This window comes from Leuresthes tenuis, unplaced genomic scaffold, assembly GCF_036924035.1.
Source record: "Leuresthes tenuis unplaced genomic scaffold, fLeuTen1.0.hap1 SCAF_18, whole genome shotgun sequence".
Classification (NCBI taxonomy): domain Eukaryota; kingdom Metazoa; phylum Chordata; class Actinopteri; order Atheriniformes; family Atherinopsidae; genus Leuresthes; species Leuresthes tenuis.
In genome coordinates, this window is record NW_027325372.1 from 10,503,875 (window position 1) to 10,528,306 (window position 24,432).

Here is a 24,432-nt window from a genome sequence, read left to right on the forward strand (position 1 = left end):
TGTTTTTTTGTTCTTAAAAAAAACAGTTGAAGACACGTGCTGAAAAAGCCGAAGTACACGTCTCTTTGTTTTATTTCATTAATTTTCCACCATTTCATAAAGTGACCAGCAGCATAAATGTACACAAAACAGGAGTAAACTTACTCTTTGTGTCCTCCTTGTTTTTCCTCAGGTTTCTTCGATCTTCCAATCAGGAGGACGAAACCATGACGCAATTATTTTTTAGCTTTTGCTGCTGTCGCGGTTCCTCGGAAGTTATAAAGTCCATATTGATTCTACACGGTGTGAACACATGATCAGTTGCTTAATTACCGAAATGAAACAGACTAGCTAAACAGATGATAAATGTAGTCCCGCTATAATTTCATATTTCGATCTAACAGCTAAAAACACTATTGCTGATCGTACTTTCTTTTTTTTTTTCTTAATTTTTTTCTACTTTTCCAACCAAGAGATCAGAAATTCTAAACTCATTAAAAACATTATTTAATGGGCTTGAAATTTGACGTCAACAAATGTTATATTTCGTGGGGGGAAAAAACAAGAAGAAGAATCAGATTTCCTACTTGGCAACTTAGTTTGTCAACCCTAACTTCAGTATTATACATGATACCCACTAAAAGGAAGCTCACTGACATGTCTTTCTGTCTCTTCTAAAACCTGAAAACTGTCAGCAACTGCTTTAAATGTCTAATCTTACACAGTGTGCAACAAACAACATTGCAACAACATTCTCATGAGATAATCCATCTTGCCAGGCTCCAAACTATGTATTTGAGGCCAAAACACGGACGTACAGATCAACCAGATAAATGCTGCCGGTTTAACTGCAATTAAAGTCAACAAAAGTGGCAAATATTCATTGAGGGGCTCCATTTGTAGCACATCATTAGTCTGACTGGTTGAAGGTTGGTCATGACATTGGTTAACATATGCTTCATCCAATCACCTGCCAATTATTTTGAAACAACATCCTCTTTTGCAATAATTTCTACAGATGAACCAACTGATGCTCATGCTATCAAACAAATGGTGGTGTGACCTTACATTTATGAGTGTCACTATCTGGTTTGGCTTTAATCTTACCTTGAATCTTGAAAGTAGGAACCACAACTTAAAACAACATTTGGGGTATTAACAAAACAATGAAAATAACTAAATGAACACTATCACAGCGTCTGCCTTTGACGGAGGAAGTTAGAATTATAAGATTACATTATTTTCGCCCTTCACTCATTCAATGCTTTAGCTCAAACATCAAAAGCTGGATTGCATTTTACAGAATACTTTCAAAACATCATGTTTTGATAGAATAACTATTTATATCCATGGCTAACCAACTAAAAAAACTACAGGCTTTGTTAATATATGATGTCAGGATGAAATCTGATGAATAAACTGGAGTTGAGAAACCTTACCTGACTTATGAAGGAGGAAATCCAACTTCCAGAGTTCTGGAGTTCCCATTTGGTACTGAATTCAGCATTATGAATGGACTTGAGCTTCCTCATATAGATTCAGACTTGTCACCTGATCCTGATTGTGCTTTGGTCCATTTTTCTCTGTGATTCTTCTAATCTTTATCAGAGCTGACAAAACAGTTATGGCTCTGTTGCATTTGGAGGTCACATACATATTATAGGGGGAAGAAGAGACAAGGGGCAACTATGCGTTCAATCTCATTTGATAATGTCAACCCAAACGCATATTATTCCACAACAAATGAAGCCCACGTGCAGGGTATTAGGAGAATGATTTATTCTTTGCTCTGTTCTACAAAACTTTATTACAACATAAAGCCAACGAACAAAACAGCGTCTGTTTGACATCAAGGGTCTCTTTCAGAAAAAATGCAGACAATGATCTCAGGTGTGAAAACCAACATATATACAGCATTTCTTGGTCATTTGTTTAAGGTTCACTTTGGAGTTGTTTAGAAGTGTCTTGACGACTTTAGCACCATTTTGTTGAAAAGCTCCTGATGTTACAAAAATTTCAGATGAACTTTTATTAATGACAATTTGGAGCTGTAATTCAGGGTTATTGCATTTATTTCTTGAAGGTCAAAAGGATTGATCAGATAATCGCTGCTGAGTAATCACTTTAAAAAATCTGCATAACAGTGGATACAAAATAGGAATGTTTAACACTGCCATTGCACTCAGTTGTGATATTATTGCCTGAAAGGAAGTTTTAGTTTGTGTGGCTCATTTTGTCCTGCTTGTTTTCAGATTCTTTACACTTTGTCATGTTACAGTAACAACATTTTGCAAAGCAAGACAAGAGAAGCACAGGTGTCTTTTAAAACTTGATGTCCCAGTACTGTGGCGTCTCTGTCGTGGCTTCAGACTCATTTTCAGCTGCTGACAAGTTGCTGTCTGTCAGTGACGTCACATCAGGAAGCTGCATTTGGCCTTCGGAAAGAAAACATTTTTTTTTCAGTGTTATGATGGTTCTTCTGTTTTAGTCTCTTTTTTCTCTTAGTTATATGTTGTAACACGGAGTAGAAGTAGATTGTTGACATTTATGGTAACTTTAATGAGAGTTTTCTTACCAGAGATGCACAAAATCTGGGGTCTCTCCCAGCGGCCTCCCGACAAACACCTGATCAGAGGGTTTAGTCTTTGCTGGAAACCTTCTGCGCAGTGATAACGCACAATAGCATTGGTCTCATAACGCTGTCGAGCTTTACCAAATATGGAAGCATTTCGTACCTTTGGTGGGGGACCACAAGAGGCTGTTGGAAGAGTTGAGGCATGATGATGTAACAGCTCAAAACAACCACAAGATGGAGTTAAAATTACACTGTTATGAAGAGGTTTAAACATAATGCTCTCCCTCATTAATGTAACTCACTGGTGCCTTTCTTGCAAGTGTATGAGAGGTGATAGTTGCAGGGTACATCACTCCAGCGCCCGTTATCGTGCCACACCATCACCACACAGTCCTCTCCAGAGAGAAAGTAGCTATCTGGCTGCCCTCTGTACCAGTTCTCATACAGCTGCAAACATGGATAGATGATATATGTTCTGTATCAGGTGCATCCCAAACATCTATCGTCTCTGAAACTCTTACCATGACAACAGACTCAAACATATGACGAACAAAAGTGACATATTTTACAGGTGACTGTAAAAACACGGCCTACACAAGATGTTCCAGGAAAAATGATTTGCTGTCTATAAGCAAAATTTTAACCTTAAAATATGCCCTAAACAGATGGATCTTCATAAGGAGGCAGGGGGTCAGAAGGCACTGTAATGATGAACGCTTTCAATCATTCAGGCATTCATGCCACAAGGTCAAGACTAACACGTGACAAGGAGGCTTTTCGCTTCTGAGCTACTTCCTGATTGGGTTTAGGCAACAACATTTGATGCATTCCTTCTGCAATGTGACCGCCTCACTCGTGGATGCCATTTTGCTGTTTGCCTTAGTTTCATATAAACACAAAACATCTAAGCTACTTGATTAAGGCTAGAAAACTATCATGGTTAAGTCTAGAAGACATTAATTTTACAACAGGACAATGACTGTCACTTTCATGGATGCTGTTTTTACGCTTTTTTTTTTTACACTCTCACGACCAAATATTAAAAAAAAAAGATTTTAGGCTCTTTTGGACCGGATAAACAAATGACTTGTGGGGACGTGGACAGTGTCAAAACTGGTTCTATGTGAAAGTTAACTTGTAGTCTTCACACCTGCCCGGCTGACGTCCACAAACCTTCTGTCTGAGGTCTTAAGCATCCTGAATACAGCTAAATAAGAAGAGGAAAGGGAAAGATCGGGAAAGCCATGCGTCTCTGAAGAGAAACAGACTGACACACTTTTACTGGGTCTTAAGACATAAGTAATTGGGAATATTTTAGCATGTGTCTATATGTGTTTTTACACATATACACATAATATATGTTTTTATGGATTTTCAACATGATATACTTTTAAGATCCCTGTCTTTTCCATATTAAAGCCTTCTTAAAGCATCTTTATCTAAAAACAGTGCTAAGTAAGATGCTTTGTGTGGTGTATGATGCTCCCATGGCTTTAACCTAGAAGCAGCTGTATGTTTAACATTCCTCACCAATGGGTTTCCATCAGACCAGCGGAAATCATCCTCAATTGTCTTATCATTCAGACCTGTCCACTGATATTCCTTGTAGTTGCCTAGTGAAAAAAAACCCACAACATTCATTGATTAAATATCACACATTTATGCTAAATGTTATAAAACAGCAGTTAATGTAATGGCAGTTAACGTTACTGTTGATATAATCCTGCTCCTCAGGGGTCATAATGGACACCAGGTGAGCTCCCATCTTGCGACAGTGCTGCTCTGCAGCCTCCCAGCTAAGACGCTGGCTGAAGTGACGATAACAGAAACCGTGAAATTTGTCCCACCCTGGTTCACATTGCTCAAGGTCTAAGAATATCACCATGAAGGAGACAAGACAATCAGACAGAATTCTAAGTTTCCTCTCCAAGTTTTTTTTGTCAATAAATAATGTCTCTCATTATTCATTTCCTGTGGACTGGTCAAATTTTCTAAGAACATACAGCATAAGAGATATAGTTTTTAAAATCTGTCAGTTTCACATCTGAAAAGACACTCAAAACCTCATAAGAAATACAGTTTCAGTCCTATCAATTAGTCAGTCTACTTTTGGCAAAAAAAAAGTAAAACGTTTTTTAAATAAACAGCTTTTTAGCTTGTTTTATGGACATTAGAGAAAGCATGAAAATGGCAGAGATCTCACCATTTTGACAGAGGTCTCCTTCATATGTTGGCAAACAGAGACATTTAACCTGCCCGTCCCACTCAGTGCAGGTGCCTCCATTGAGACAGGGGTTGTCCATACAGGCATCTGAAACACATCAGAGAGCTACTACAGATTACTCTGAAACTGAATCCACGTGTGCGTGATACGTGTTTAATAACAAGATTTTTTAAAATTATGATTAATGTTTGAGGCTTCAAAGATCAACATGTAAAAGTTGGTACAGTGTATGCTTATGTCAGTGAATAGTGTATTTGTTGATACAGTGTTATAACTTGTTAATGTACTGAGGACACATAGAATTAAAGGAACAACAGCATAAAAGTGAGCCAAGAAAGGACAAACTTCAGAGTCAACTCCTCAGGTCCTCTTCTGTCTTCTTCTTTACTTCTCTTTCTTTTTTTACGTTTTTTACTTTTCAAATAATTGATACATAAGGTGGACTCAAAACACCAAATGCAGTCACCAAATGCGTTAAATCACAGTTTGAGAATTTTCAACAAGGCTTAAGTCAGTTCTGATAGTGTTGGTCTCACAAACGTATGGCCGCATGACAATACATTTTTCTGTATTATCTGAATTTAAAATGCCAAACATTTCACTTAAAGACCTTACAATATCTATTTCAAAACACAGCACCAGTGTTAATTAACAGACCATGTTGTGATCTACAATTATTTAGTTAAAATAAGAAATAATTCGCTCTGATCATGGGTTGTCGTTTGTCCATTTATTTTGCATTAATGCTTCCCAAGCAAGTCTTGAGTAAGTGTGCACAAGTCCAACATTTGTGGTCGGACTTTTGCTGCTGCTTGCCAGTTAAAGTACCAGAAATCAGTCACATTATGTGAAAGCTTAGCTAAATGTCAGTGTCATTTTCCACAAAATGTCCACTCCTGCCAGAGAAATGTATTTGAAAATATAAGTGGATGATTCAGTGTGCACAAAAGTAGTATCTCTTAGCATTTGTCAATACAAGATTACTTGTTTAAAGCTCTGACGAGGATAAAGAAGGGTTTGAGTTCTGCTTTAATTTTTGAAATTTGTAAAATAGTAGGCAAAATGAAGGGGTGTGAATCCAAGCTGAAATTAAACATTTTACAAGTGGATTTGGTTTATTTGCTTTTTTTGACACCATGTAAACAAGAACTATGTCTTGTTTGTCATTATGCGCCTTCTCAGAAACGTCTCTGCGGCTCAGTGTGTGTACGAAAGGTAATAACTAGTTTTTATGAGCCAGATGAGGATCATATGCTTTCAAAGTAAAATTGTTGCTCAGTATTGCAGAATACACAACTGCCATTTGGAAAAACTCCCGAGGTGTCTTTCAAGTCCGACAGTTCACACAGGCGTGTGTTTTTGTTGTATCTATGCACCACTTACATTTCTGAACTTTACTATCCTGACTTGTATCTGCAAAGTCTGTCTTGTGAAGGGGTCTATGGGTTGAGTATCTCAGCAATTCAAGAGCAAAGTTGCATCTAGTAGTATCTAAAAGTGCTCCTAACACCTGCAGCACCGATTGGCTTCATCATCACAGAAAGTTTGCATTAACATAGTGTAAGTCTTGACAGTGAACCCGAAGGGCCAGATTATGCATGCATGCTGACATGCACACAAAGAGCTAAGAGCACCACAGACATATAAAATGTCCTTGGTTTGGTGCCTGCTTGGAGAACGCATTTCATACATGCTTCTATAGACATAGAGATATTCCTTGCCTAGCACACATCCTGTAATGATGACAATTATGTCACATGAACCTTAGCAGGTCCTCTCATGTAAAAATAAAGAATAATACTCTTGTAAAACCTATGTACCGCAGTGTCAGCCCCAAATTAAACACATCTGGTTAAATCTCTCCAGTATGTCCTCCAAAGCTAAATCTGTGGTTTCTTTGTCTGTGCCGGTAGACGTTATGTAAAGCTTGGTTTATGCTTTCACATCAATCGTTACTTATTTTCTCTGTTGCAGAGATTTGAAGTAATCCTCCACTAAAATCAAGTTTTCAACTTTGTTAACATTTCCATGAATATATCTTTGAATTGCCTTGTGTACGAGTTGTGCTCTACAAATAAACTTGCCTTGCCTTATCTTAAGTGTTTCAAGGCACATCGTGAGCAAAATCTAGCACCAAATGCTTTGGCTCAGGATTTCTGCTTTGAATCTACAGAGCAACACCAACAGTCTAGGGAAGGGAAAGTAAGGTCAGACAGTCTGTATGTTCCCCATGGGGCTGCAAAGTTAATCAACCGGGCGCTACTGGCGGCGAGCAGCTGGCACTTGGTCCACCCGAGGAACTGGGCACTGGTGAAAACTTCTAAATGTCAAAAACTTTTGAGATGTACAATTTTGAGGAACTCATGTGAGTTTTAAGGTAATAAATAACAGCTTGAGTAGGACTTTATGTATTAGTGTTTCATTTATTTGCCCCAATTTGAGCATGTACTAATATGACTGAAGTTATAGGAATCTTGCAGCCCAAAAGTTCAATGGTGGCTGCCTGGCACAGAGTTATAAATGTTCACTACATCACAGTCAATGGTGAGGCTTTAATCTCAAGCAGAAGCATAAATCAAGTTAATTTCTCATAAATTATAATCTAAGGTTAATGATTTGAACAACTGAATGAGGCTCACCTTGTGTTTCCCTGCTTCTCTGCCCTATAAGGTGCTGAGTCTCCAGAAATTTGTCATCACGAAGAGTCCAATATAAAGACTAAGGCTCGTCAAATCAAACCTTTAGAAGGAGCTGAAGTCAAGTTTGTTTGTAAAACAAAAAAATTAATGCTCTGATCTCTGAAAAAATTATTCTTTTTTTATTGGAAAATGGGGATTACACCAGATAGAGTATGCAGGTGCTTTGCTTATTTTTTTGTTCCTTTCAAGAGCCTATAAAGAAAATGTGTTGATAAGATGACATGCATAAAAACTGTGTACATACTGGCTGACATTCAGTGGAATGAATGTCCACAATGTTCAACTACTATGTGTGGGTTTTTTTTCTAGTCGACAGATTAAAAACCTTTCCCAGGCTGTGAAGCTCTCTAACTTTTTTTTAAAGTGTTCAAAATGTTGGGAAATTCTTTTATTGACACAATGATGTCAACTCTATAAAAGCAAATTTCAGCCAACGTGACATGAAGAAAATTAAATGCTTTTCATTAAAGGACATACATTTACTATATAATCAAAATTATGAGATGTAACATAATTATGTAAGACTATATTTTCAGTATTTTCTTAATTGATTAAATAATTAACTTAATAAATGCTTGTTTGTTTTTGTTGTTTTTTTAGTTTTATTCTGTTTTCTTTGGCAGAAATTAGCCCTCACACAATACATCAGTGTCTTCAGGTGAACTACTGACTTTTACAAACTATTGTAAAGTAAATGTAGTCTGGCATTTTAAAACTAGTAACAGATGCTATAGGAAAACCATATATGAAATAATAAATTCATCAACTAATGGTGAGACAGGAAACAATATAGGTTAGTTTTCTTTATCAGTATTGGACCTAAAAACACAATACAAATCTTAAACAGTCATGATTAAACAACAGACCATGAATTAAGTATGAATTAAGAAACACTAATGGACATTTTGAAACATGCTGCTAAGTGCTACCACTCACAACAATATCATAAAGGACATATTTTGTGCTTGTAATAACAATCTGTGCTTCTAGCACTAGACTGAAAATAGCAATTTAAGTCATAAAACTAGTCAGGAAAGAGGAAAGTTAACACTTTAAAAGCATTTCTGCAGTTGCATTGGTCAGTGCTATTACATTCAATGTAATCGCTGTTACATTCCCATGAAAGATCAAATCTCTTATCATATAGCTTCCACATTCATCCAGGAGACACTGTGACTTTGACAGCACGAGGAAAATGGCTGCAGTGTTAGTACTTTTTGTGCAGAGATTGTTTGCAAATTATATCTAGATTCTGAAATAAGGTTCACCGAGACAGTGATCATCATTTTCACAGGAAAACAATGTAAAGGAAACACTAAAACATTCATTTTAACATACCAGTACTTCACAGAAGTCAATCTTTGGATGGGGAGGAAAACATCATGCAACACAAGACTGGATGGTTGACAAATGTCAAAGGGTAATTGTCCCAGTGTGAGTATCTTGGAGGGCAAAGTGGGGAGTCACGAGGAGAGCAGTGAGGAGTGTTTGAAGGTGAAGCAGGAGGAGTCAGAAGGGTGAGTGGGCTTGCTGAGACAATAAGTGAAACAAATGTGGGGAGTCGTTTGAAAAGCAGGGGGAGGGTTTTACAGAAAATGGAGCAGAGGCAAGTTGGTCAGAAAACAGACCAGGGATTTTAGTGCATCATTGCGTCGAGTAGGAAGAGGACTGTTAGGCTGATGAGAGTGGCTTTAACATTACCTGAAGATTTCCCTGTACCGCCTATAGCTGCCCTCTCATTGGGCAAGATAAGCAGGGTGGGCGGCTGGGTGAGGCTAATCTCAACATCAATCAGACCGTGATCCACTGGTGGTATGATATGGGTCACCTTCTGTGGCTCAGCCGTCGTTGTGGTGGTTGGGCTCCAGATGTGTCTGGACCAGTGAGTGGTGGTGGAGATTGTGGTCGTGGTTGTCTTTGCAGCAGCAGCAATAGGCTTTGTACTCACAGAGGAGTCCGAAGCTGCTGTGGAGGAGAATTTTCGTCTGAAATCATTCAGAGACACTTGGGGTCCAGCTGTGGTGGTCCGAAGAGCCCACTTAGATGTTTGAGAATTGAGAGGAGAGATGGTAAAGTCCTTAAGGTTTGGGACAACTTTATCTTCTCCTTCTAGGACAAGGGATGTTACACTGTTAGCTTCCTCTTCATAATCAAGGGTTGGGACAACTTTATCTTCTCCTTCTAGGACAAGGGATGTTACACCGTTAGCTTCCTCTTCATAATCAAGGGTTGGGACAACTTTACCTTCTTCTAGTACAAGGGATGTCGCACCGTTAGCTTCCTCTTCATAGGCAAGGGTTGGGACAACTTTATCTTCTCCTTCTAGGACAAGGGATGTTGCACCGTTAGCTTCCTCTTCATAATCAAGGGTTGGGACAACTTTACCTTCTTCTAGTACAAGGGATGTTGCACCGTTAGCTTCCTCTTCATAGGCAAGGGTTGGGACAACTTTATCTTCTCCTTCTAGGACAAGAAGTGTAGCACCGTTAGCTTCCTCTTCATAATCAAGGGTTGGGATAACTTTATCTTCTCTTTCTAGGACAAGGGATGTTACACCGTTAGCTTCCTCTTCATAGGCAAGGGTTGGGACAACTTTATCTTCTCCTTCTAGGACAAGAAGTGTAGCACCGTTAGCTTCCTCTTCATAATCAAGGGTTGGGATAACTTTATCTTCTCTTTCTAGGACAAGGGATGTTACACCGTTAGCTTCCTCTTCATAGGCAAGGGTTGGGACAACTTTATCTTCTCCTTCCAGGACAAAGTATGTTGCACTGTTAGCTTCCTCTTCATAATCAAGGGTTGGGACAACTTTATCTTCTCCTTCTAGGACAAGGGATGTTGCACCATTAGCTTCCTCTTTATAATCAAGGGTTGGGATAACTTTATCTTTTGCCTCTAGGAAAAGAGGTGTAACACCATTAGCTTCTTCATAATCAATGGTTGAAGCAACTTTGGCTTCTTCCTCAAAAGTTGGGGCAACAGCGGCTCGTTCCTCATGGACATTGGTAGGGGCAACTTTGGTTTCTTCTTCAATGACAGGGGTTGGGGCAACTTTGATTTCTTCCTCAAAAGCCGGGGCAACATTAGCTCCTCCTTCAACCTCAAGGATTGCAGTAACTTCAGATTCTACTTCGAGGATAAAGGTTGGAGCAACCTTAACTTCTTTTTCCAGTGAAAATGAAACATTGGCTTCCTCTTCAATGACTGGGAACACTGTAAATTCTTCTTCAAGAGTTGGCACAGATGTTGGGTGTTTAATGTCTTCTCTTAGGGTGGAACTAACTATTCCAGGTTCAAATCCACTTGCTTCCTCATAAGAACTGGTCACAGTATCCAAATATATTCTGTAACTTGATGTTTGATCGTGTGCTGTGGTGATTTTGGGTGGTGTATGAGAGGTGTTCAATCCCTCAGGAGACTCAGTGACAGCAAAACTTACTTCAGGAACTAGCTGGTCAACAGACTCAGTAGACTGAAGCAGTTTTTCGTCACTTTCTGTGTGAAGTGTGTCTCCAGTTTCTAAGCTTGTACTTCCTTCCTGTCTAGAAATCCAAAGCTGTGGTGCTGTGGAGAAGATATCCAAGCTCAGTCTATCCAGAGGGCGTGACCCAGACAGGAGGGGGTGGTCTTGACCTGCAGTCTGAGGTTCAGTGGGAGCAATACTAGCCAAAGCAGAAGGAGATGGGGGAGTGGTGAAGCTAGCAGTGGAAGAACGTGATGAGGAAACGTAGGTGACTTCGTCTACTTCAATGTCTTTCTCTGAAAAAGAGAATAACACATTTTTGGAGCTGTGATACATCTGCTACATCAAAGAATGTTTCAGGTTCGATAAAAATGCTTATCTGACACAAGTTTAAAGAAAGCACATTGTCGCATCTATTGTCATATATCTAATTAAGAGGCTACAACTAGCACAAAAGATTGAAACAAGAACACAGCACACTTGTCAAACATTAACAAAAACTGGCCTGTGAATGTAGACAGCAAGCCTTAAGGAAGTAAGTGCTATTTGTCAAAGAAAAAGTTCCAGTTGACTCTTAAAAAGTTTTAATTAACTTGCTGACAGTACAGATTAATATAAATCTTTTAAACAACTTTAGACAAAAGGCATGTTGATTTAGGACAGTGACGTCTGCCATACCTTGGGAAATACTGCTTGACGTACCTTGGGAAATAACTCCGGACCCATCCATGTTTGCCCACAGAGAGGTTAGTGTCTCAGTGGCTGATTCATTAGTTTGGGTTGCTTGTGTGGGAAGTATTCCCTCTTCTTTTGAGGTTAGAGTTGTGAGTGGCATCTGCACAGGACCTTCTACTGCTGCCTCCTCCAACTTCACCTGATGCATGGGGTTAACAGTCAAAGCGGTTGCCTCCCAGAAACCCTCCTCTTGAGTATGGTTCCTGTCTGTTTCATTGTAATTGGCTAGTGGGCTGTCAAAAGTTAAGTTGGACTTGTGCAAATCTTGGGGATGCTTCAGCTTCTTATATAGCGGTGTGGTCTCCTGAAGGTTTATGTCTGGCACTGTCTGGTTCTGTGTGTGAGGTGTGTATGTGGTTCTTTCAAGCTCAGATTGAAAGCTGAAGCTCTGGTTCTGGTGGTAATCAGTGTCATTGTAAACACTGGGCAGGAACGATGAATTTTGTGGTGGACTGTAGCTGTCTGTGCTGCTGATGGTACGGCTCACTCCTGTTGGTTGCTGAGAGAAGCCAATTTCTGAAGTTTTGTCATGAAGAAGGTCCACAAGAGATGTGCTGGAGGGAGAGTCTGTTGTGTCTGATATAACTGTTGGGTGTGTGTCGACTGAGTTTCTGCCAGTAAAAAAGCCAGAAAAAAAAGGCAAAGATTCAAGTACACTTTGGGCCTCTCGTTCCACCTGTTCTGCTTGTTGGTTCAGTTGAAGTTCTTGATCTTTTTGCGTTAGAATAACAACATTTTGTCCAATGTCTTCAGCTTCTGTGGTCACATTGTCCATTGGAAAGTCACTGGATTTTTTTGTGTTTTCTGTTGAGGACAGTTAAGTTATTAAAAATTTGTTGTCGTTTGAATTCTTATTTACAAGTAGTCATTATTCCACTGCGTATGGTTTAATTTTTTTTCAACAAATGAGGGATAACAAACAATCTTTCATACTTAATGGGTATATCCACATATCTGTACATAGAGAAATAGAGATAGATATGCACAAAAGTGTGTACACTTTTGAGGAACAAGATTCATACTTTTGAAACAATAAACATCATGAAGGCTGGAGGGCTCTGGGAAACCAGTCTGGTTGCTGAAGCGGTAGACAGTTTTGACGCCTGCCTGAGGGCCACCACAGCGCTCTCTAGGGGTTATGATAGGGTATCGAACGCTGCCATCAGACAGCCAGCCAGGACTGCAATGGTCCAGTCCCTCACTCCATGCAGAATACAACTGTGCTGCTGTAGCCAGCTCTGCCCCTGCAGCCCGGCAATATGACTGCGCTTCATCAAATGAAAATTGCTGTGGGACAGAGTCGTGGAACACCTCTCCTACAAATAAATGAATAAACAAATAAATTAGTTAATCAATAAATGAATATGTATATTATTTATGTATATTAAAGCCTGAGTGAAACACTGGGGTGTCTGATGTGAGCGGCTTATCACAGATATATCTACATATAGGATGTAGTATGTGCATTTGCTCATGAGAAACATGTAACTGCAGAACAACAACAAAAATGATACTATAAGACATTTAAGGCCCATTTGGTACATATAATACATATAAAACAATAAACTCATTTAAAATATTGTCATAAAAATGTATTGATAAATAAAGGTAAATACGTAAATAGTGACAGAAGCATCGGCCTATAAAAATCCAGCATTTATTTACAGACATTATGGTATTATAACCATCAATACCATCAATTTGTTCTACATAGCAATAAACATCAAATAGGTCATCTGCATCCATTGTCCCATAGTTTCTCACTCCTGGTTGCCCATCCATATCACCATAGCAACCTTCACGGGGCACTTGGATTGGGTACCTGCACAAGGAAAAGCGATCATCATTTTCACATGACTCCTGAGCAAGTTGGCAATTACAAAATTGCAACAAGAGGCCAATAAGATAGAACAGTAAATCTAGGATGTAATCATGAACATGTGAAACCTTTACAGAGACCATTATCAGTAAAAACAAAGGTGAGAAAATACCTGACAGACTGGTCTGCCAACCAGCCTGCATCACACTGCTCATATCCGTCATAATAAGCTGCCAGCAGTTGACCAGGAGTCGCAATCTGTGCACCAATGGCCTCACAAGCCTTCTTGGCCTGCTGGAAGGAGAAGGCATAGCGGTCGAAAGCATCTCTGTAGTGGAACACAACACCTAAGCACACACAAATATGAACAGATTTACATACCCACAAATACTGTATATTTCAAATTCACTTTTGTGTAAAATCAACAAAGCTTTTGCTCTTGGCAGAAATGCACCTTACTAGTACGAGATACTAAAAATATGAAACTAATCTTTGTGGATGAGTTGGTAAAGTATTATTTTGAATGTACACTGACTTTCTTAATGTATTGAGTTTTTATTGAGGTTCAAAAAGGATATAAAAGGAGAATTCAACCTTTAATATCCCAATGCCTTCAGGCAGCTTCAATGGCTTTAGTAGGATAGGAGGGACACAGTTAAGGTTAAATACTAAATAACTTACCTTTTCTTATCTTATTGATCTATTTTTGCCCCTAACATTTAGGTTACCAAAGAATGAAACCCATAAGTTAACCCTGTGGAGAATTCTGTACGTTATTCATGAAAGTTTTGTAGGGTCTACTTTAGTGTCCTGCTCACATAGGTTCTTAAATTTGGGACAAATGTTTCTTTAAAACCTGAAGTCTTCATGTTACCTTTGACTTTGAGCTGTATGAGGTCACTGGCATCGTCCAGGCCCTGCTGCACCTCACAGCGATAGTGACCTGAGTCACTATGATGCAAATCTCCCAACGACAGCGACAGGTCGTCAGGAGAGGAGATATAGTTGAGCAATGCAGCACGGTCTTGGTACGTTTCATTGATCTTCACCCTTTGACCTCGTGCCACCAGGATCTGTGTCTCTACCCCATCAGAAACCACCGTCCACTTTACCCGCGGTACCACGGGGGTGGAAGAGGAAGAGGAGGGTGTGGAGGCCAGCGAGACCAAGCAGGGGATGGAGATGGAGCTGCCCAGTGGGGCAACAACTACACCTGAGAGGGGGATGTTCAGTTGGAGCTGTCGAACTTCATCTGAGAAAAAGAAAAAAGAAGATACAGACTCTGAAAAGTGGCTCTGAACAGTCTCAGACAAGTCTGAATCATGTTCTCCCTATTTTCAGCTTTGACAGATTTCTTAAGCTTATATATCATCTGGCCTTATCTAGATTATCTTTTACCCATATCATGATTAGGAAGTGAAAGTAAAATGTAGATGTAAATGTTTGCCTACCATATCCAGGTGGGCTTTGGGTGGGAAACGCCAGAGTGAGATAACATACTGCACAAAAAAGTAGAAGTATCTGAACATATCTGTTGAGATAAAACAGAAACACATTAAAAAGTCAGTGTGATATGTTATGAAACTGATGATGATTACCACAAATATCTTGAATAGAACTCACAGAATGAAAGGACACATTATCAAGTTCTCAATTTCACACATGCTTAACCTTTAAGAGGCAGAGTGATCTCTGACACTGGAAGTCATGAATTGTGTTGGTTCACCTAAAACGTGTTCCACTCATCTCACAGAATCATTAATCTATTGTACTATTAAAGGTCAAAACCTGCACACCTTTGTGTTACTTTCACCTCAACATCCATTCCAATATTTGTCATTTGGCCATTTACCATTTTATCTGCTTATCTGTTTTGGTGTGATGAGAATAATCAAATACAAAAACAACAAAAACAGATCCAGACTGAACAAATACCTTTGTAGAAAATGGCACATCTTGTCATGGAAAGCTCACCATAAAACCTGGATTTTCATAATTGAAATAAAAGGTAGCACGACCTTAGCATAATAGCATATCAAAACAACACCAGAGAAGTGCGTGTACCTTAAAAGTCTGTGCTTCTGACTCTATTTTAAGTACAACAACCTTTATTATGCACATTCCCAGCTTGAAACTGTGCTGAAAAAGCCTGGGGGCTGAGATACTGCAGTTCACAACTTTCTCGAGCATTGCGCGACACTGTTTTGCTTTATGGTACCCCATCACGCATCAAAAACTACAATTACCAGCAATAAATTGGCAGAGAAACTGCCAGATTCTCAAGTAATGCTTTAGGTATACATATTTATACTCTGGCTTACTTTGCTATTTCTAATATAAATTTGATAATCTTTTTTAAATCTGGAGGGGATGTACTTTTTCCATAATCTGAGGAGCACTTAGGCAGCAATAACAGTTTGGCAGCTCTGTTTATTCTTACAATATGCACAGGTACATAAAATGGATAGGATGGATGGATGTACCCAGCCACTACTATATATTCTACAACTTTTTCCCAATATGGTTGTACAAGTCTACCTGTCCAGGGGTGTACTGCCTCTCACCTGATGACCAGCCCCCAACCACCACCCCACCTAACCCTGAACAGGATAAAGCTGGGATGGATAAAGGAAATGGATGGATGGTTTTACAAGTGTACTTTTAAAACACACATTTGTAGCCAGTATACCAATCCTATGGAATTTAAGAAGGAGTGAAGTAATATCTATATATTAAGTGATAGTGAGTCAATTTTTCGCCTTGAACCCTTAAACATTTCCTTATAATTGACAGTATTTTTGACTATTTCTCATCATAATTATCATCCTAAATTCTTCTTTGAGATCATCATCAGATTTTTACATCACTACATATATATATATTTGAACTCATTCAAGAGTTCATAGAACAGAGCTACCATGTGCGCTGTACTGGGAAATCCCAAATGTTCAATTTTCTTGTAAGGACTTTAATCAAATCCAACTGTCTACATTAATATTTCTAGCAAAAATTCCTGACAATCCATCAAATAGTTGTGGAAAAAATTCAGTCTGCACCACAGTGGTGGCAAAAAAAAAAAAAAAGAATCTATCCTAACATATGACCTACGTAGTAATTAAGAGCATAAATATGTACTTACTATTTCTATAAACCCCGGAATGACAGATGCATCCATGTAATTGTCTTTCTTTTTTGGAATAGAAAACTAGATGTTACCCAGGATTTTTGGAAAAAAATGAGATAAACAACCACGACACACCAATAACCTCAGAGTCTTCCTCTAAATCTCGTCCCAAAACTCCTGTGGTAGGACATTTCGAAGCAGGTGGCACTGGCTCCTGACCACTCTTGTGAAAATAATTAATTACTACAATCATCTTGGTTTTTTTAAAACATATTTTCTATTTGATATTTCCAGCTAACTTTGTTTTATATCTATTCATCAGTATTTGCATATACAGAGACAAAATATGTTTTTTCTATTATTTCATCTACTCTCAATTAAATAATTGGGTTGTTAATGTATGTTAATGACCACAAAGTGGGGTAAACTACAAAAACAGTTTCAGAATAAACTATAAGTATAACTTGCATGGAGTTATTATTATTCATTGCTACTATACAGCATAAGACTTTTGCTCAGTGGACCTAATAAACTTGGTGAATCTTTGAGAAAAAAATAATCTTTTTTTTTTACATAACTTTGAAGCAGTATCTTTGTATCAATCATAGGAGTCTCACAATATTGTAAGTAAAAAAGTATCTCCAAGCTTAACCATACAGTAGAAAAGACCGACTACTCTGGTTTCCAAAGGGAAGCTGGTGGCACAGGCTCCTGACCACAAGCCATTCATCACCTCCATGAGCTAATGACAGTGTCTCAGCCTGCCAGCTCTCCGTCACTAGTCTGGCCCTGTTATTAACCTAGCAGGCATGCCAGAACGTACACAGTGACCTCACTCAACCTTGATCATCGAGGTTGTGTGAGGCTATGAGGAAGCAGGATATTTTTTCATTTATCATTAAAAAGCATTGTTTGGAAAGCTGCATGTTCTCTCCGTGTATGCGTGGGTTCGCTCCAGGTACTCTAGCTTCCTCCCACTGTCCAAAAACATGCATGTTAGGTTAAATGGTGACTCTAGAATTGTCCTTAGGAGTGAGTGTGAACGTGTGTGTGTGGTTGTTTGTCTCGTTTGTCTCTGTGTGGCCCTGTGATGGACTGGCGACCTGTCCAGGGTGTACCCCGCCTCTCGCCCGATGACCGCTGGGATAGGCTCCAGCCCTCCTGCGACCTGACCGATGGATTAAGCGGGTATAGAAAATGGATGGATGGAAGCATTGTTTGTTAAATGTGCTTTTATGTTTCTTGGTCATCATGCAGCTTTTATGTGTCTAACAAGCTGTTCCTCTCTTCTCAAAAAATGATATCCTTCCTAGTACTACAGTATAGAACTTACTATTTTGGAATATAATCATTCAATTAACCTCACATGTGATAAATGTACGTCCACAACTGAAACACTATGTTAAACTGGAGGCTTCAAAATGGCATCAAACCAATTGGTCCGATCATTAAGGCGATGTCCATCTTTCCCACACGATGTTGACTCTAGTTTCTTCTAATGTCAGTCATATTCCTGCTTTGCCAGATCGACTTTACTGGATACATTTGTTCCTGCTTGTGTGAAGAATTTGTGTTTGAATCTGTGTTATGCTGGGTGCTAATTGTTCTAAATGTCACCAAAATTAAGTTTTAAGTTTAAATTAGCTCATGTTGCACACTGTTAACACTCTATATTAGCTGAAGGAGGCATCCAAGCAAGGCACTTGGGACTGTCCATAGATGTTACAGCACAGGATGTTACCAACTAAAGCAGAGCCCGTTCTTTCTTTTTTCTTAAGTTTTTTTTCACATTCAATTCAAACATTTAGTTAAAAGAAAGATGAACCCAGAATGTGTCTTTATCAATGTGGGATTTAAGAAACAGAGAACATACTAACTAAATTACAGCTTCTGCTGTGAGCCTGATTTTGAACAAGTTATAATAAAGTTGACCTTTTCTGCATCTGTATATAAAACCCATCTTTCGAAAGGAGTCGGCACAAACACAGCTCACTAACTTGCATCAAATTAAACAACCTTCTTTTATGGCAGTATAATTGTTGTCTGTTTCCTCGCCAGCTGGGTGGACTCCACAGGGCTGGTATCACTATTAGTATTCTTGACAAGAAAACATCTCACAAATAGCGAGTAGCATGCCAAAAGGACAGCTGCACACTGTGCTTTCACTTCATTCTGACTCCCTTACAAAAGGCTTCAGGGAAAATTAAAGGACAGGCCACTGGCACACTTGGTTACTTTTTCTCTTTTCTCTCTCTTGCTCTTTTCATGACTGGAAAAGGGAGTTTTTAAACCACCAAGAACCATTCTGGAGTAGGCTTTGTACAAAAGAAACAGCCATATTAAAACCCTGCACTCTGATTCAAAGGGTCTTACTGTTGAGCTTCAATATCAGTTTGTGTATTCAGATCAGTGACAGAGGAGAAAATCCTGGTTGCTGCTGGTTATTATGTGCAACCTTTAGATAACATTTTTATGAGGTCATAGGCCTAACCATCACCAGGCGCCTTGCAGTTCGTCTTGTTTAATGGCAGTAACAATAAAGACAAGTCAAGCTGAAATCAATGCCACCCACTGCATTTAGAGGCTTTACAAAGTGCTACGAGTGCATTAATGAATGACCTCCTCCTCCTGCAAACACAGATGAGCTGCAGACTAGCAGCATGTGGGCATGACATTTGAACAAATAAATTTGATGAAATTCATATTGACAACTTTACATTTCAGTTTAATAAGCAATCAAAATATATTAAAATGGATGCTAAGAATCCTGTCAGTGCTGCACTGAGAAAGAAAAACTTGCCACTGCATCTCGTAGGTGGCCTCTGCAGTACTCTGCATCAGTGTCAATGCAGCCCAACCTCTACTTCACCAGCAAACCAGAAAATGACGACGGATCCCAGTTTAGCTGGGTCTAACATGTCTGTTTGACCGATGAGCTGTGAGCTCTGAGGAGTGCTGAGCTGGAAGTAGCTTGAGGAGTATTACAACTACAGTAAAATACAACACACGCTACCTTAAATTGACTTTTAACAAGGTAGAAATCTGCTCCAGTGTTTGTTTTAATCTTCACTTTTTTATATATAGGTTTATTGACTTCACTGCAAACAAGAAAGGAAGAAAGTGCAACATAAAATACAGTCTATTGAAAAAGAGAACAAATTGAATTCAGTTTGTACCACAACAATGCAAAAAGTTTTAACATAGAGTTTGCAGTGAACTCTTAATAGAACTAATGTCACATTTGGAACTCTTGAATATTATTCACCGTGACTATTTGCACAATATCTTAATGCTTTTGATGAGGTCTTGAAAGTGTGTAACTATAGATATTGTGCAAATTCAGTATAGATGACAGTAGAAAACAAGAATAAACTCTGGTGTGGTTTATTTCCAGATGGAAACTGTTGAATGTCTTCGAAGTAATATTGAAGTTGTTTACTTTCTCAAACATGAGTAGAAAGTCTCCAAGTTGAAAGCTTTCTGAATGAATCCTTCAGACCCCATCCAACCCACTCATAAGGATTTTGTTGCTTTTTCACAAATTTTAAGCACACCGGAGGTCTCTTCTCAGACACAAACATATGAGCCGCATTAGACTACAAGACAAATGACCAAATGGTGAGATCTCTCATCAGCAACCAAATGTTCACGTGGACAGACTAGATAATTACCACAATTACCAATAATAACCACATAACCTGCACCAGAAAATACCAAGCTCAGAAAAAAAATATCTTAACAACTTAAATGAAAAAGAAGTTTAAGCACAGATTAATTTAACTTTTTGTATAGCGATTGTCACACTAATGTGTGTTCAGGGAGGTGAGGTGACTAAAAGAAAGGTCAGAACGATCTAAAGCTTCAAAATGTGAATATGAGTTGTCTTCACTACACAGCAGATTAAGTTTTACCCACTTCAGACCATTCACTCAACACCACACCTCTGACTTCCTGCACCATCAAGCATAATACCTCCACATCTCCTAGAAAACCAACAGTCAGTCTCCCACAAAGATGGCTACTTCGGAAAAGCCACTGACCATGTAATTCACCACCCAGTGAGTCTGGGAAAGACTCTTTTTTCAAACAACCACCTTAAACCAGACGTGACTCAATAAACCCATAAGAGGAACCACAGCTGGCATGGCCAGCTGATTACCCACAAAAAGCATTTCCATGGAGCTCCTGATTCGATTATGTGAATTTCAGGTCGGTTCTGTTTCCTAAGACTCATCACTTTCTCACCTACGAGTTAATGTTTCTGGAAATCAGTTGTCTTTGCTCATTTGTGTGTTCGTTGCTAACAACTAAACCAAGTTAAAATCCTGGTTACAGGTTTTAAAATGTGTGTTTTTGTTACAGCTCACAGCTTCGCATTACAAGAAGTGTCATGGTGTGTGCTTTTGGTTTTCTTTGTACTTATCTGGACTTTATCTTTTGTTTTTTTTAGGTTTTTGTGTTTTATGTATTGGATGGATTTGCTTCCTATTATAATTTGAATAAGCTTTCTCTTGTGCACTGCCTCTCACCAGTTTGCACACATTCAATTCCACCACTTGCCTCCTCTTTTGGTACCTTAGTCCCTCCCACCAGGCAGGCGAGCAGAGAATGTGAGGTAAGACACACTTGACAAAATGAGAGCTGCTTGCTACAGAACGCCATTTTGAGCTGACATCAACTAAATATGATGTGACAGAGCTGCATCATCTAACCATCATTTGGTTGCAGCTACCATTTTACTTATTTCTGTCAGATTAGCATTAAAATTGTTTGTGAAAAAGTAAATTTGTACTTTTAATTCAGTTCCAAGTGTAGGATTAATGTGCCACGCCCCCTTTAGACATCATGGGTGCCAAAATAATTTAAACAAAATTTTAAAAAACTTCAGTAAAGGATACACTAGTGTATCTTCACTTATAGTTATTCCTTATAGCTTTCTCTCTCCTTTATTCTCTCTTCTCTGGGTGCATTTTAGGAGTTGAAACCTTCAAAATGTTTTGCTGGAAACTATTCCTGGTTCACAAGCAGCACAGAGGAGCATACCAGGAGGCTGAAATTAGTGACATGAGATAAGCCTTTGGTTAGAAAGGTAGCCAATAAGAGTAATATTTAGAGTTCATAGTGGCAGAGAGGGACAACCATCGGCACTCTACCAATCAGACCTTTGCAGCGGCATGAACAGTCAGACTCACTAAAAGGAACTAAGCAGCCTGCTGCAGTTTGCCATACGACGAAAAGCAAAATTCTTCAATCTGACCGTGCAAAGACGAAACCATTTAAGCTTCCCCACATTATTACTATCCTTAAGCAGCATTATTCTATGAGGGGGACGAGGAGGAAGGATCACTGGAGAAAATAGGAAGCTAAATTTTCCTGATTGCTCAGGATCTCAGGCTGGGACGAAAGTTTACATTTCAACAACACAATTTATTAATTTCCTCATGAAAAATGTGAAAATACCTCTAGGAAACTCTTGGTTTCTTCACCAGTGTTTTTTTCTTCACAATTATAGACAATACTGTTCAGATTAGTGAAAACCTGCTGCTGAATGAGCATCATACCCTTTCTCCATGTCAACAGATTTATGCGCATTTTCTCTCATGGGTGGCCTTATGAGGATATTCATCAAAAAATGACAAGACAACCAAACCAGTGCTTTGCTTCTCTTGCTTCACTGGTTAAACTCAGACCAAAGAGCCACTGGAACAATATACAGAATATTGGGATCCGTAATTACTGAATTTGCTCTCTGTCATTCTTTCTGTCTATTACTGAAATTCAACTGAGCCTGGTGGTAGACCACAGAAAGTATAGTCTAAATATCAAGACAAAAAGCAGCTTCCCCTGTCTGCAGGACATCTGAAAGCATGTCAAATCTCAGGAAATACATGAAATATGAAAAACACATTTTTAAAAATTGCAGCAAGGCCTAATTTTCATGCAAGGGGAAGTGATTGAGTATATTTCAAATAGCTGTCATTATTTCATCTTCATGGAAATGTGAGGGTAAATCATCTCAGAACTACAAACTTCATACACAAACACTTTGGCTGGTAAGGAAACCTGCAGCAAACATGTTAACGGCATAAATGACATTGCTTGAAAAGACTCAATTCAAGGACGCCCAGATTAAGTAGCCAAGGAAGACAGAAACTAGCCTCGAATAACTAAAAACAATTAGACAATCGGGGTCATTTTCTGACGCGATACCAAAACATGCGTAGCATGGTTTCACATAAGTTTAAAACTGCGCATCATTATCACATCAGAGCAAACAAAATCCTACCTGAGCAACATTTCAGCAGAAGCAGGTCGGACTGACTTCTTGGCTTCTGACTTCTTATTAGTGTCAGCTTCTCTCTGCGTGCTGCAGTGCGACTGCCCGGTGAGTGGAAAGCGGCTGTGGATGCTCTGTACAGGTAGATGGAAGCTGAGGCTGCTGCCTTACCGACAGGCTTAGAGGATCGGGGAGAAAGGAGGGAGTTGGGAGAAAGTGACGCTACTAAAGAAATCCTGAACTGCCCACTTTTTTTCCGTCCAACAATCGGGATGGAGGTGACGCATGCTTGTGAAGAAGAACATGGGGGGAGAGAATCGAGATCAGCTGTGAAGTGAAGCATGCGATCAGGAAATGACCTACATGTCTTTTTAGTGCAGGGAAATGACAAAATGCATCCAACATCATTCGGATAAGTCGAGTCAGCACATGAGCAGCTGATGCTGCTGCAGGTAGGCTGCTGATGATGCAGCACTGTCACCGAAACAGGAGGACAAGGAAGCCACCTTTTTTGTTTGACATTTCGTAAATGAAAACAGACGCCTTTTGTGTCTGTTCTCTCATAAATTAGTGGGATAATCGTGTGTTAAAATAAATTTGGACAAGTTTGAATGCAATAAACCTCGACAAATGGGCAGCCATCTTGCAGAGGTCAGGCCACAAGAGCTGCTCTGTCATTTACAAGTTCAGTCAGCATCTTGCGGTTGATGCCAGTATTTGATCTGAGACCAATAAGCTAAATGCAGTTGAGTTACATTTTTTGGGACAGCCAATCTAGAAACAGCCATAAAAAGACCCATGATGCGGCTTACATCAACGTAGCATTTTATTTTCCGGAGTTAAAACAGGAGTGTTTAATACATTGATGTAAATCAGTTAATCTGTCCGACTCAGGTGTTGACTACTAGTCGTAAAACTTACAAGCTCAATAAGTTGAAACGTTTATTAGTGGATTCATCTGCATGAACCTCCTGCCCAATAATAAATGATATGCCCCTTAAACCATATCTCCCCAGTCATTACAATATTGTGAAAAAATTTTCAGCCATCCCTTATTTTCTCATATTTTGCTTTCTATTTTGTTCCAGGCTTTCTTGACCATTCAAGCATAAAACAGGCTCCGAACTCAAGGGATAAACCGGTATTATGTCTACACATAACAGACAACTTAGCAAAGAATCACTTAAATTTGATCTGTAGACAGTTTGTTACTCGAACCCTGTTGCAAGAATGCAAAATTAGTTTCCAATACTTTCGTTGCATTGGTTGCATCTATGAAAAATACCAGGGATAATATCATTTTTGAACCAATAAGGTGATTCCCAAAGAATTTTTAGCATGAAACTTAGCATGGTGGTGGGCAGTGTGTTTTTGAAAACCTTTAAGGAAACTGGACAAAAGGCGTGATGAAGCCTCCACAGAGCCCAGACCTCAACATCATTGAAGCAACATGGGATCATCTTGACAGAGAACGGAACAAAAGGCAGCCAACATCCAAAGAAGAGCTTTGGGATGTCCTTCAAGAAGCCTGGAGAAC

General features: G+C 39.1%; 1 protein-coding gene across 1 annotated transcript; it reads right to left on the bottom strand.

Moving 5' to 3' along the window:
* Positions 1-1,737: 1,737 nt before the first annotated feature.
* Positions 1,738-23,132, bottom strand: LOC140274932 (brevican core protein-like). The gene is made up of 14 exons (XM_072370320.1): positions 22,905-23,132; positions 14,946-15,025; positions 14,369-14,746; positions 13,667-13,841; positions 13,370-13,497; positions 12,698-12,991; positions 11,643-12,479; positions 9,179-11,236; positions 4,758-4,865; positions 4,265-4,423; positions 4,085-4,167; positions 2,857-3,001; positions 2,555-2,737; positions 1,738-2,414 (listed from the first exon to the last, which is right to left on the bottom strand). Exons 1-14 carry the CDS (start codon positions 22,913-22,915, stop codon positions 2,302-2,304), a joined length of 4,752 nt encoding a protein of 1,583 aa, XP_072226421.1. The 5' UTR covers positions 22,916-23,132; the 3' UTR covers positions 1,738-2,301.
* Between the last annotated feature and the right edge of the window lie 1,300 nt (positions 23,133-24,432).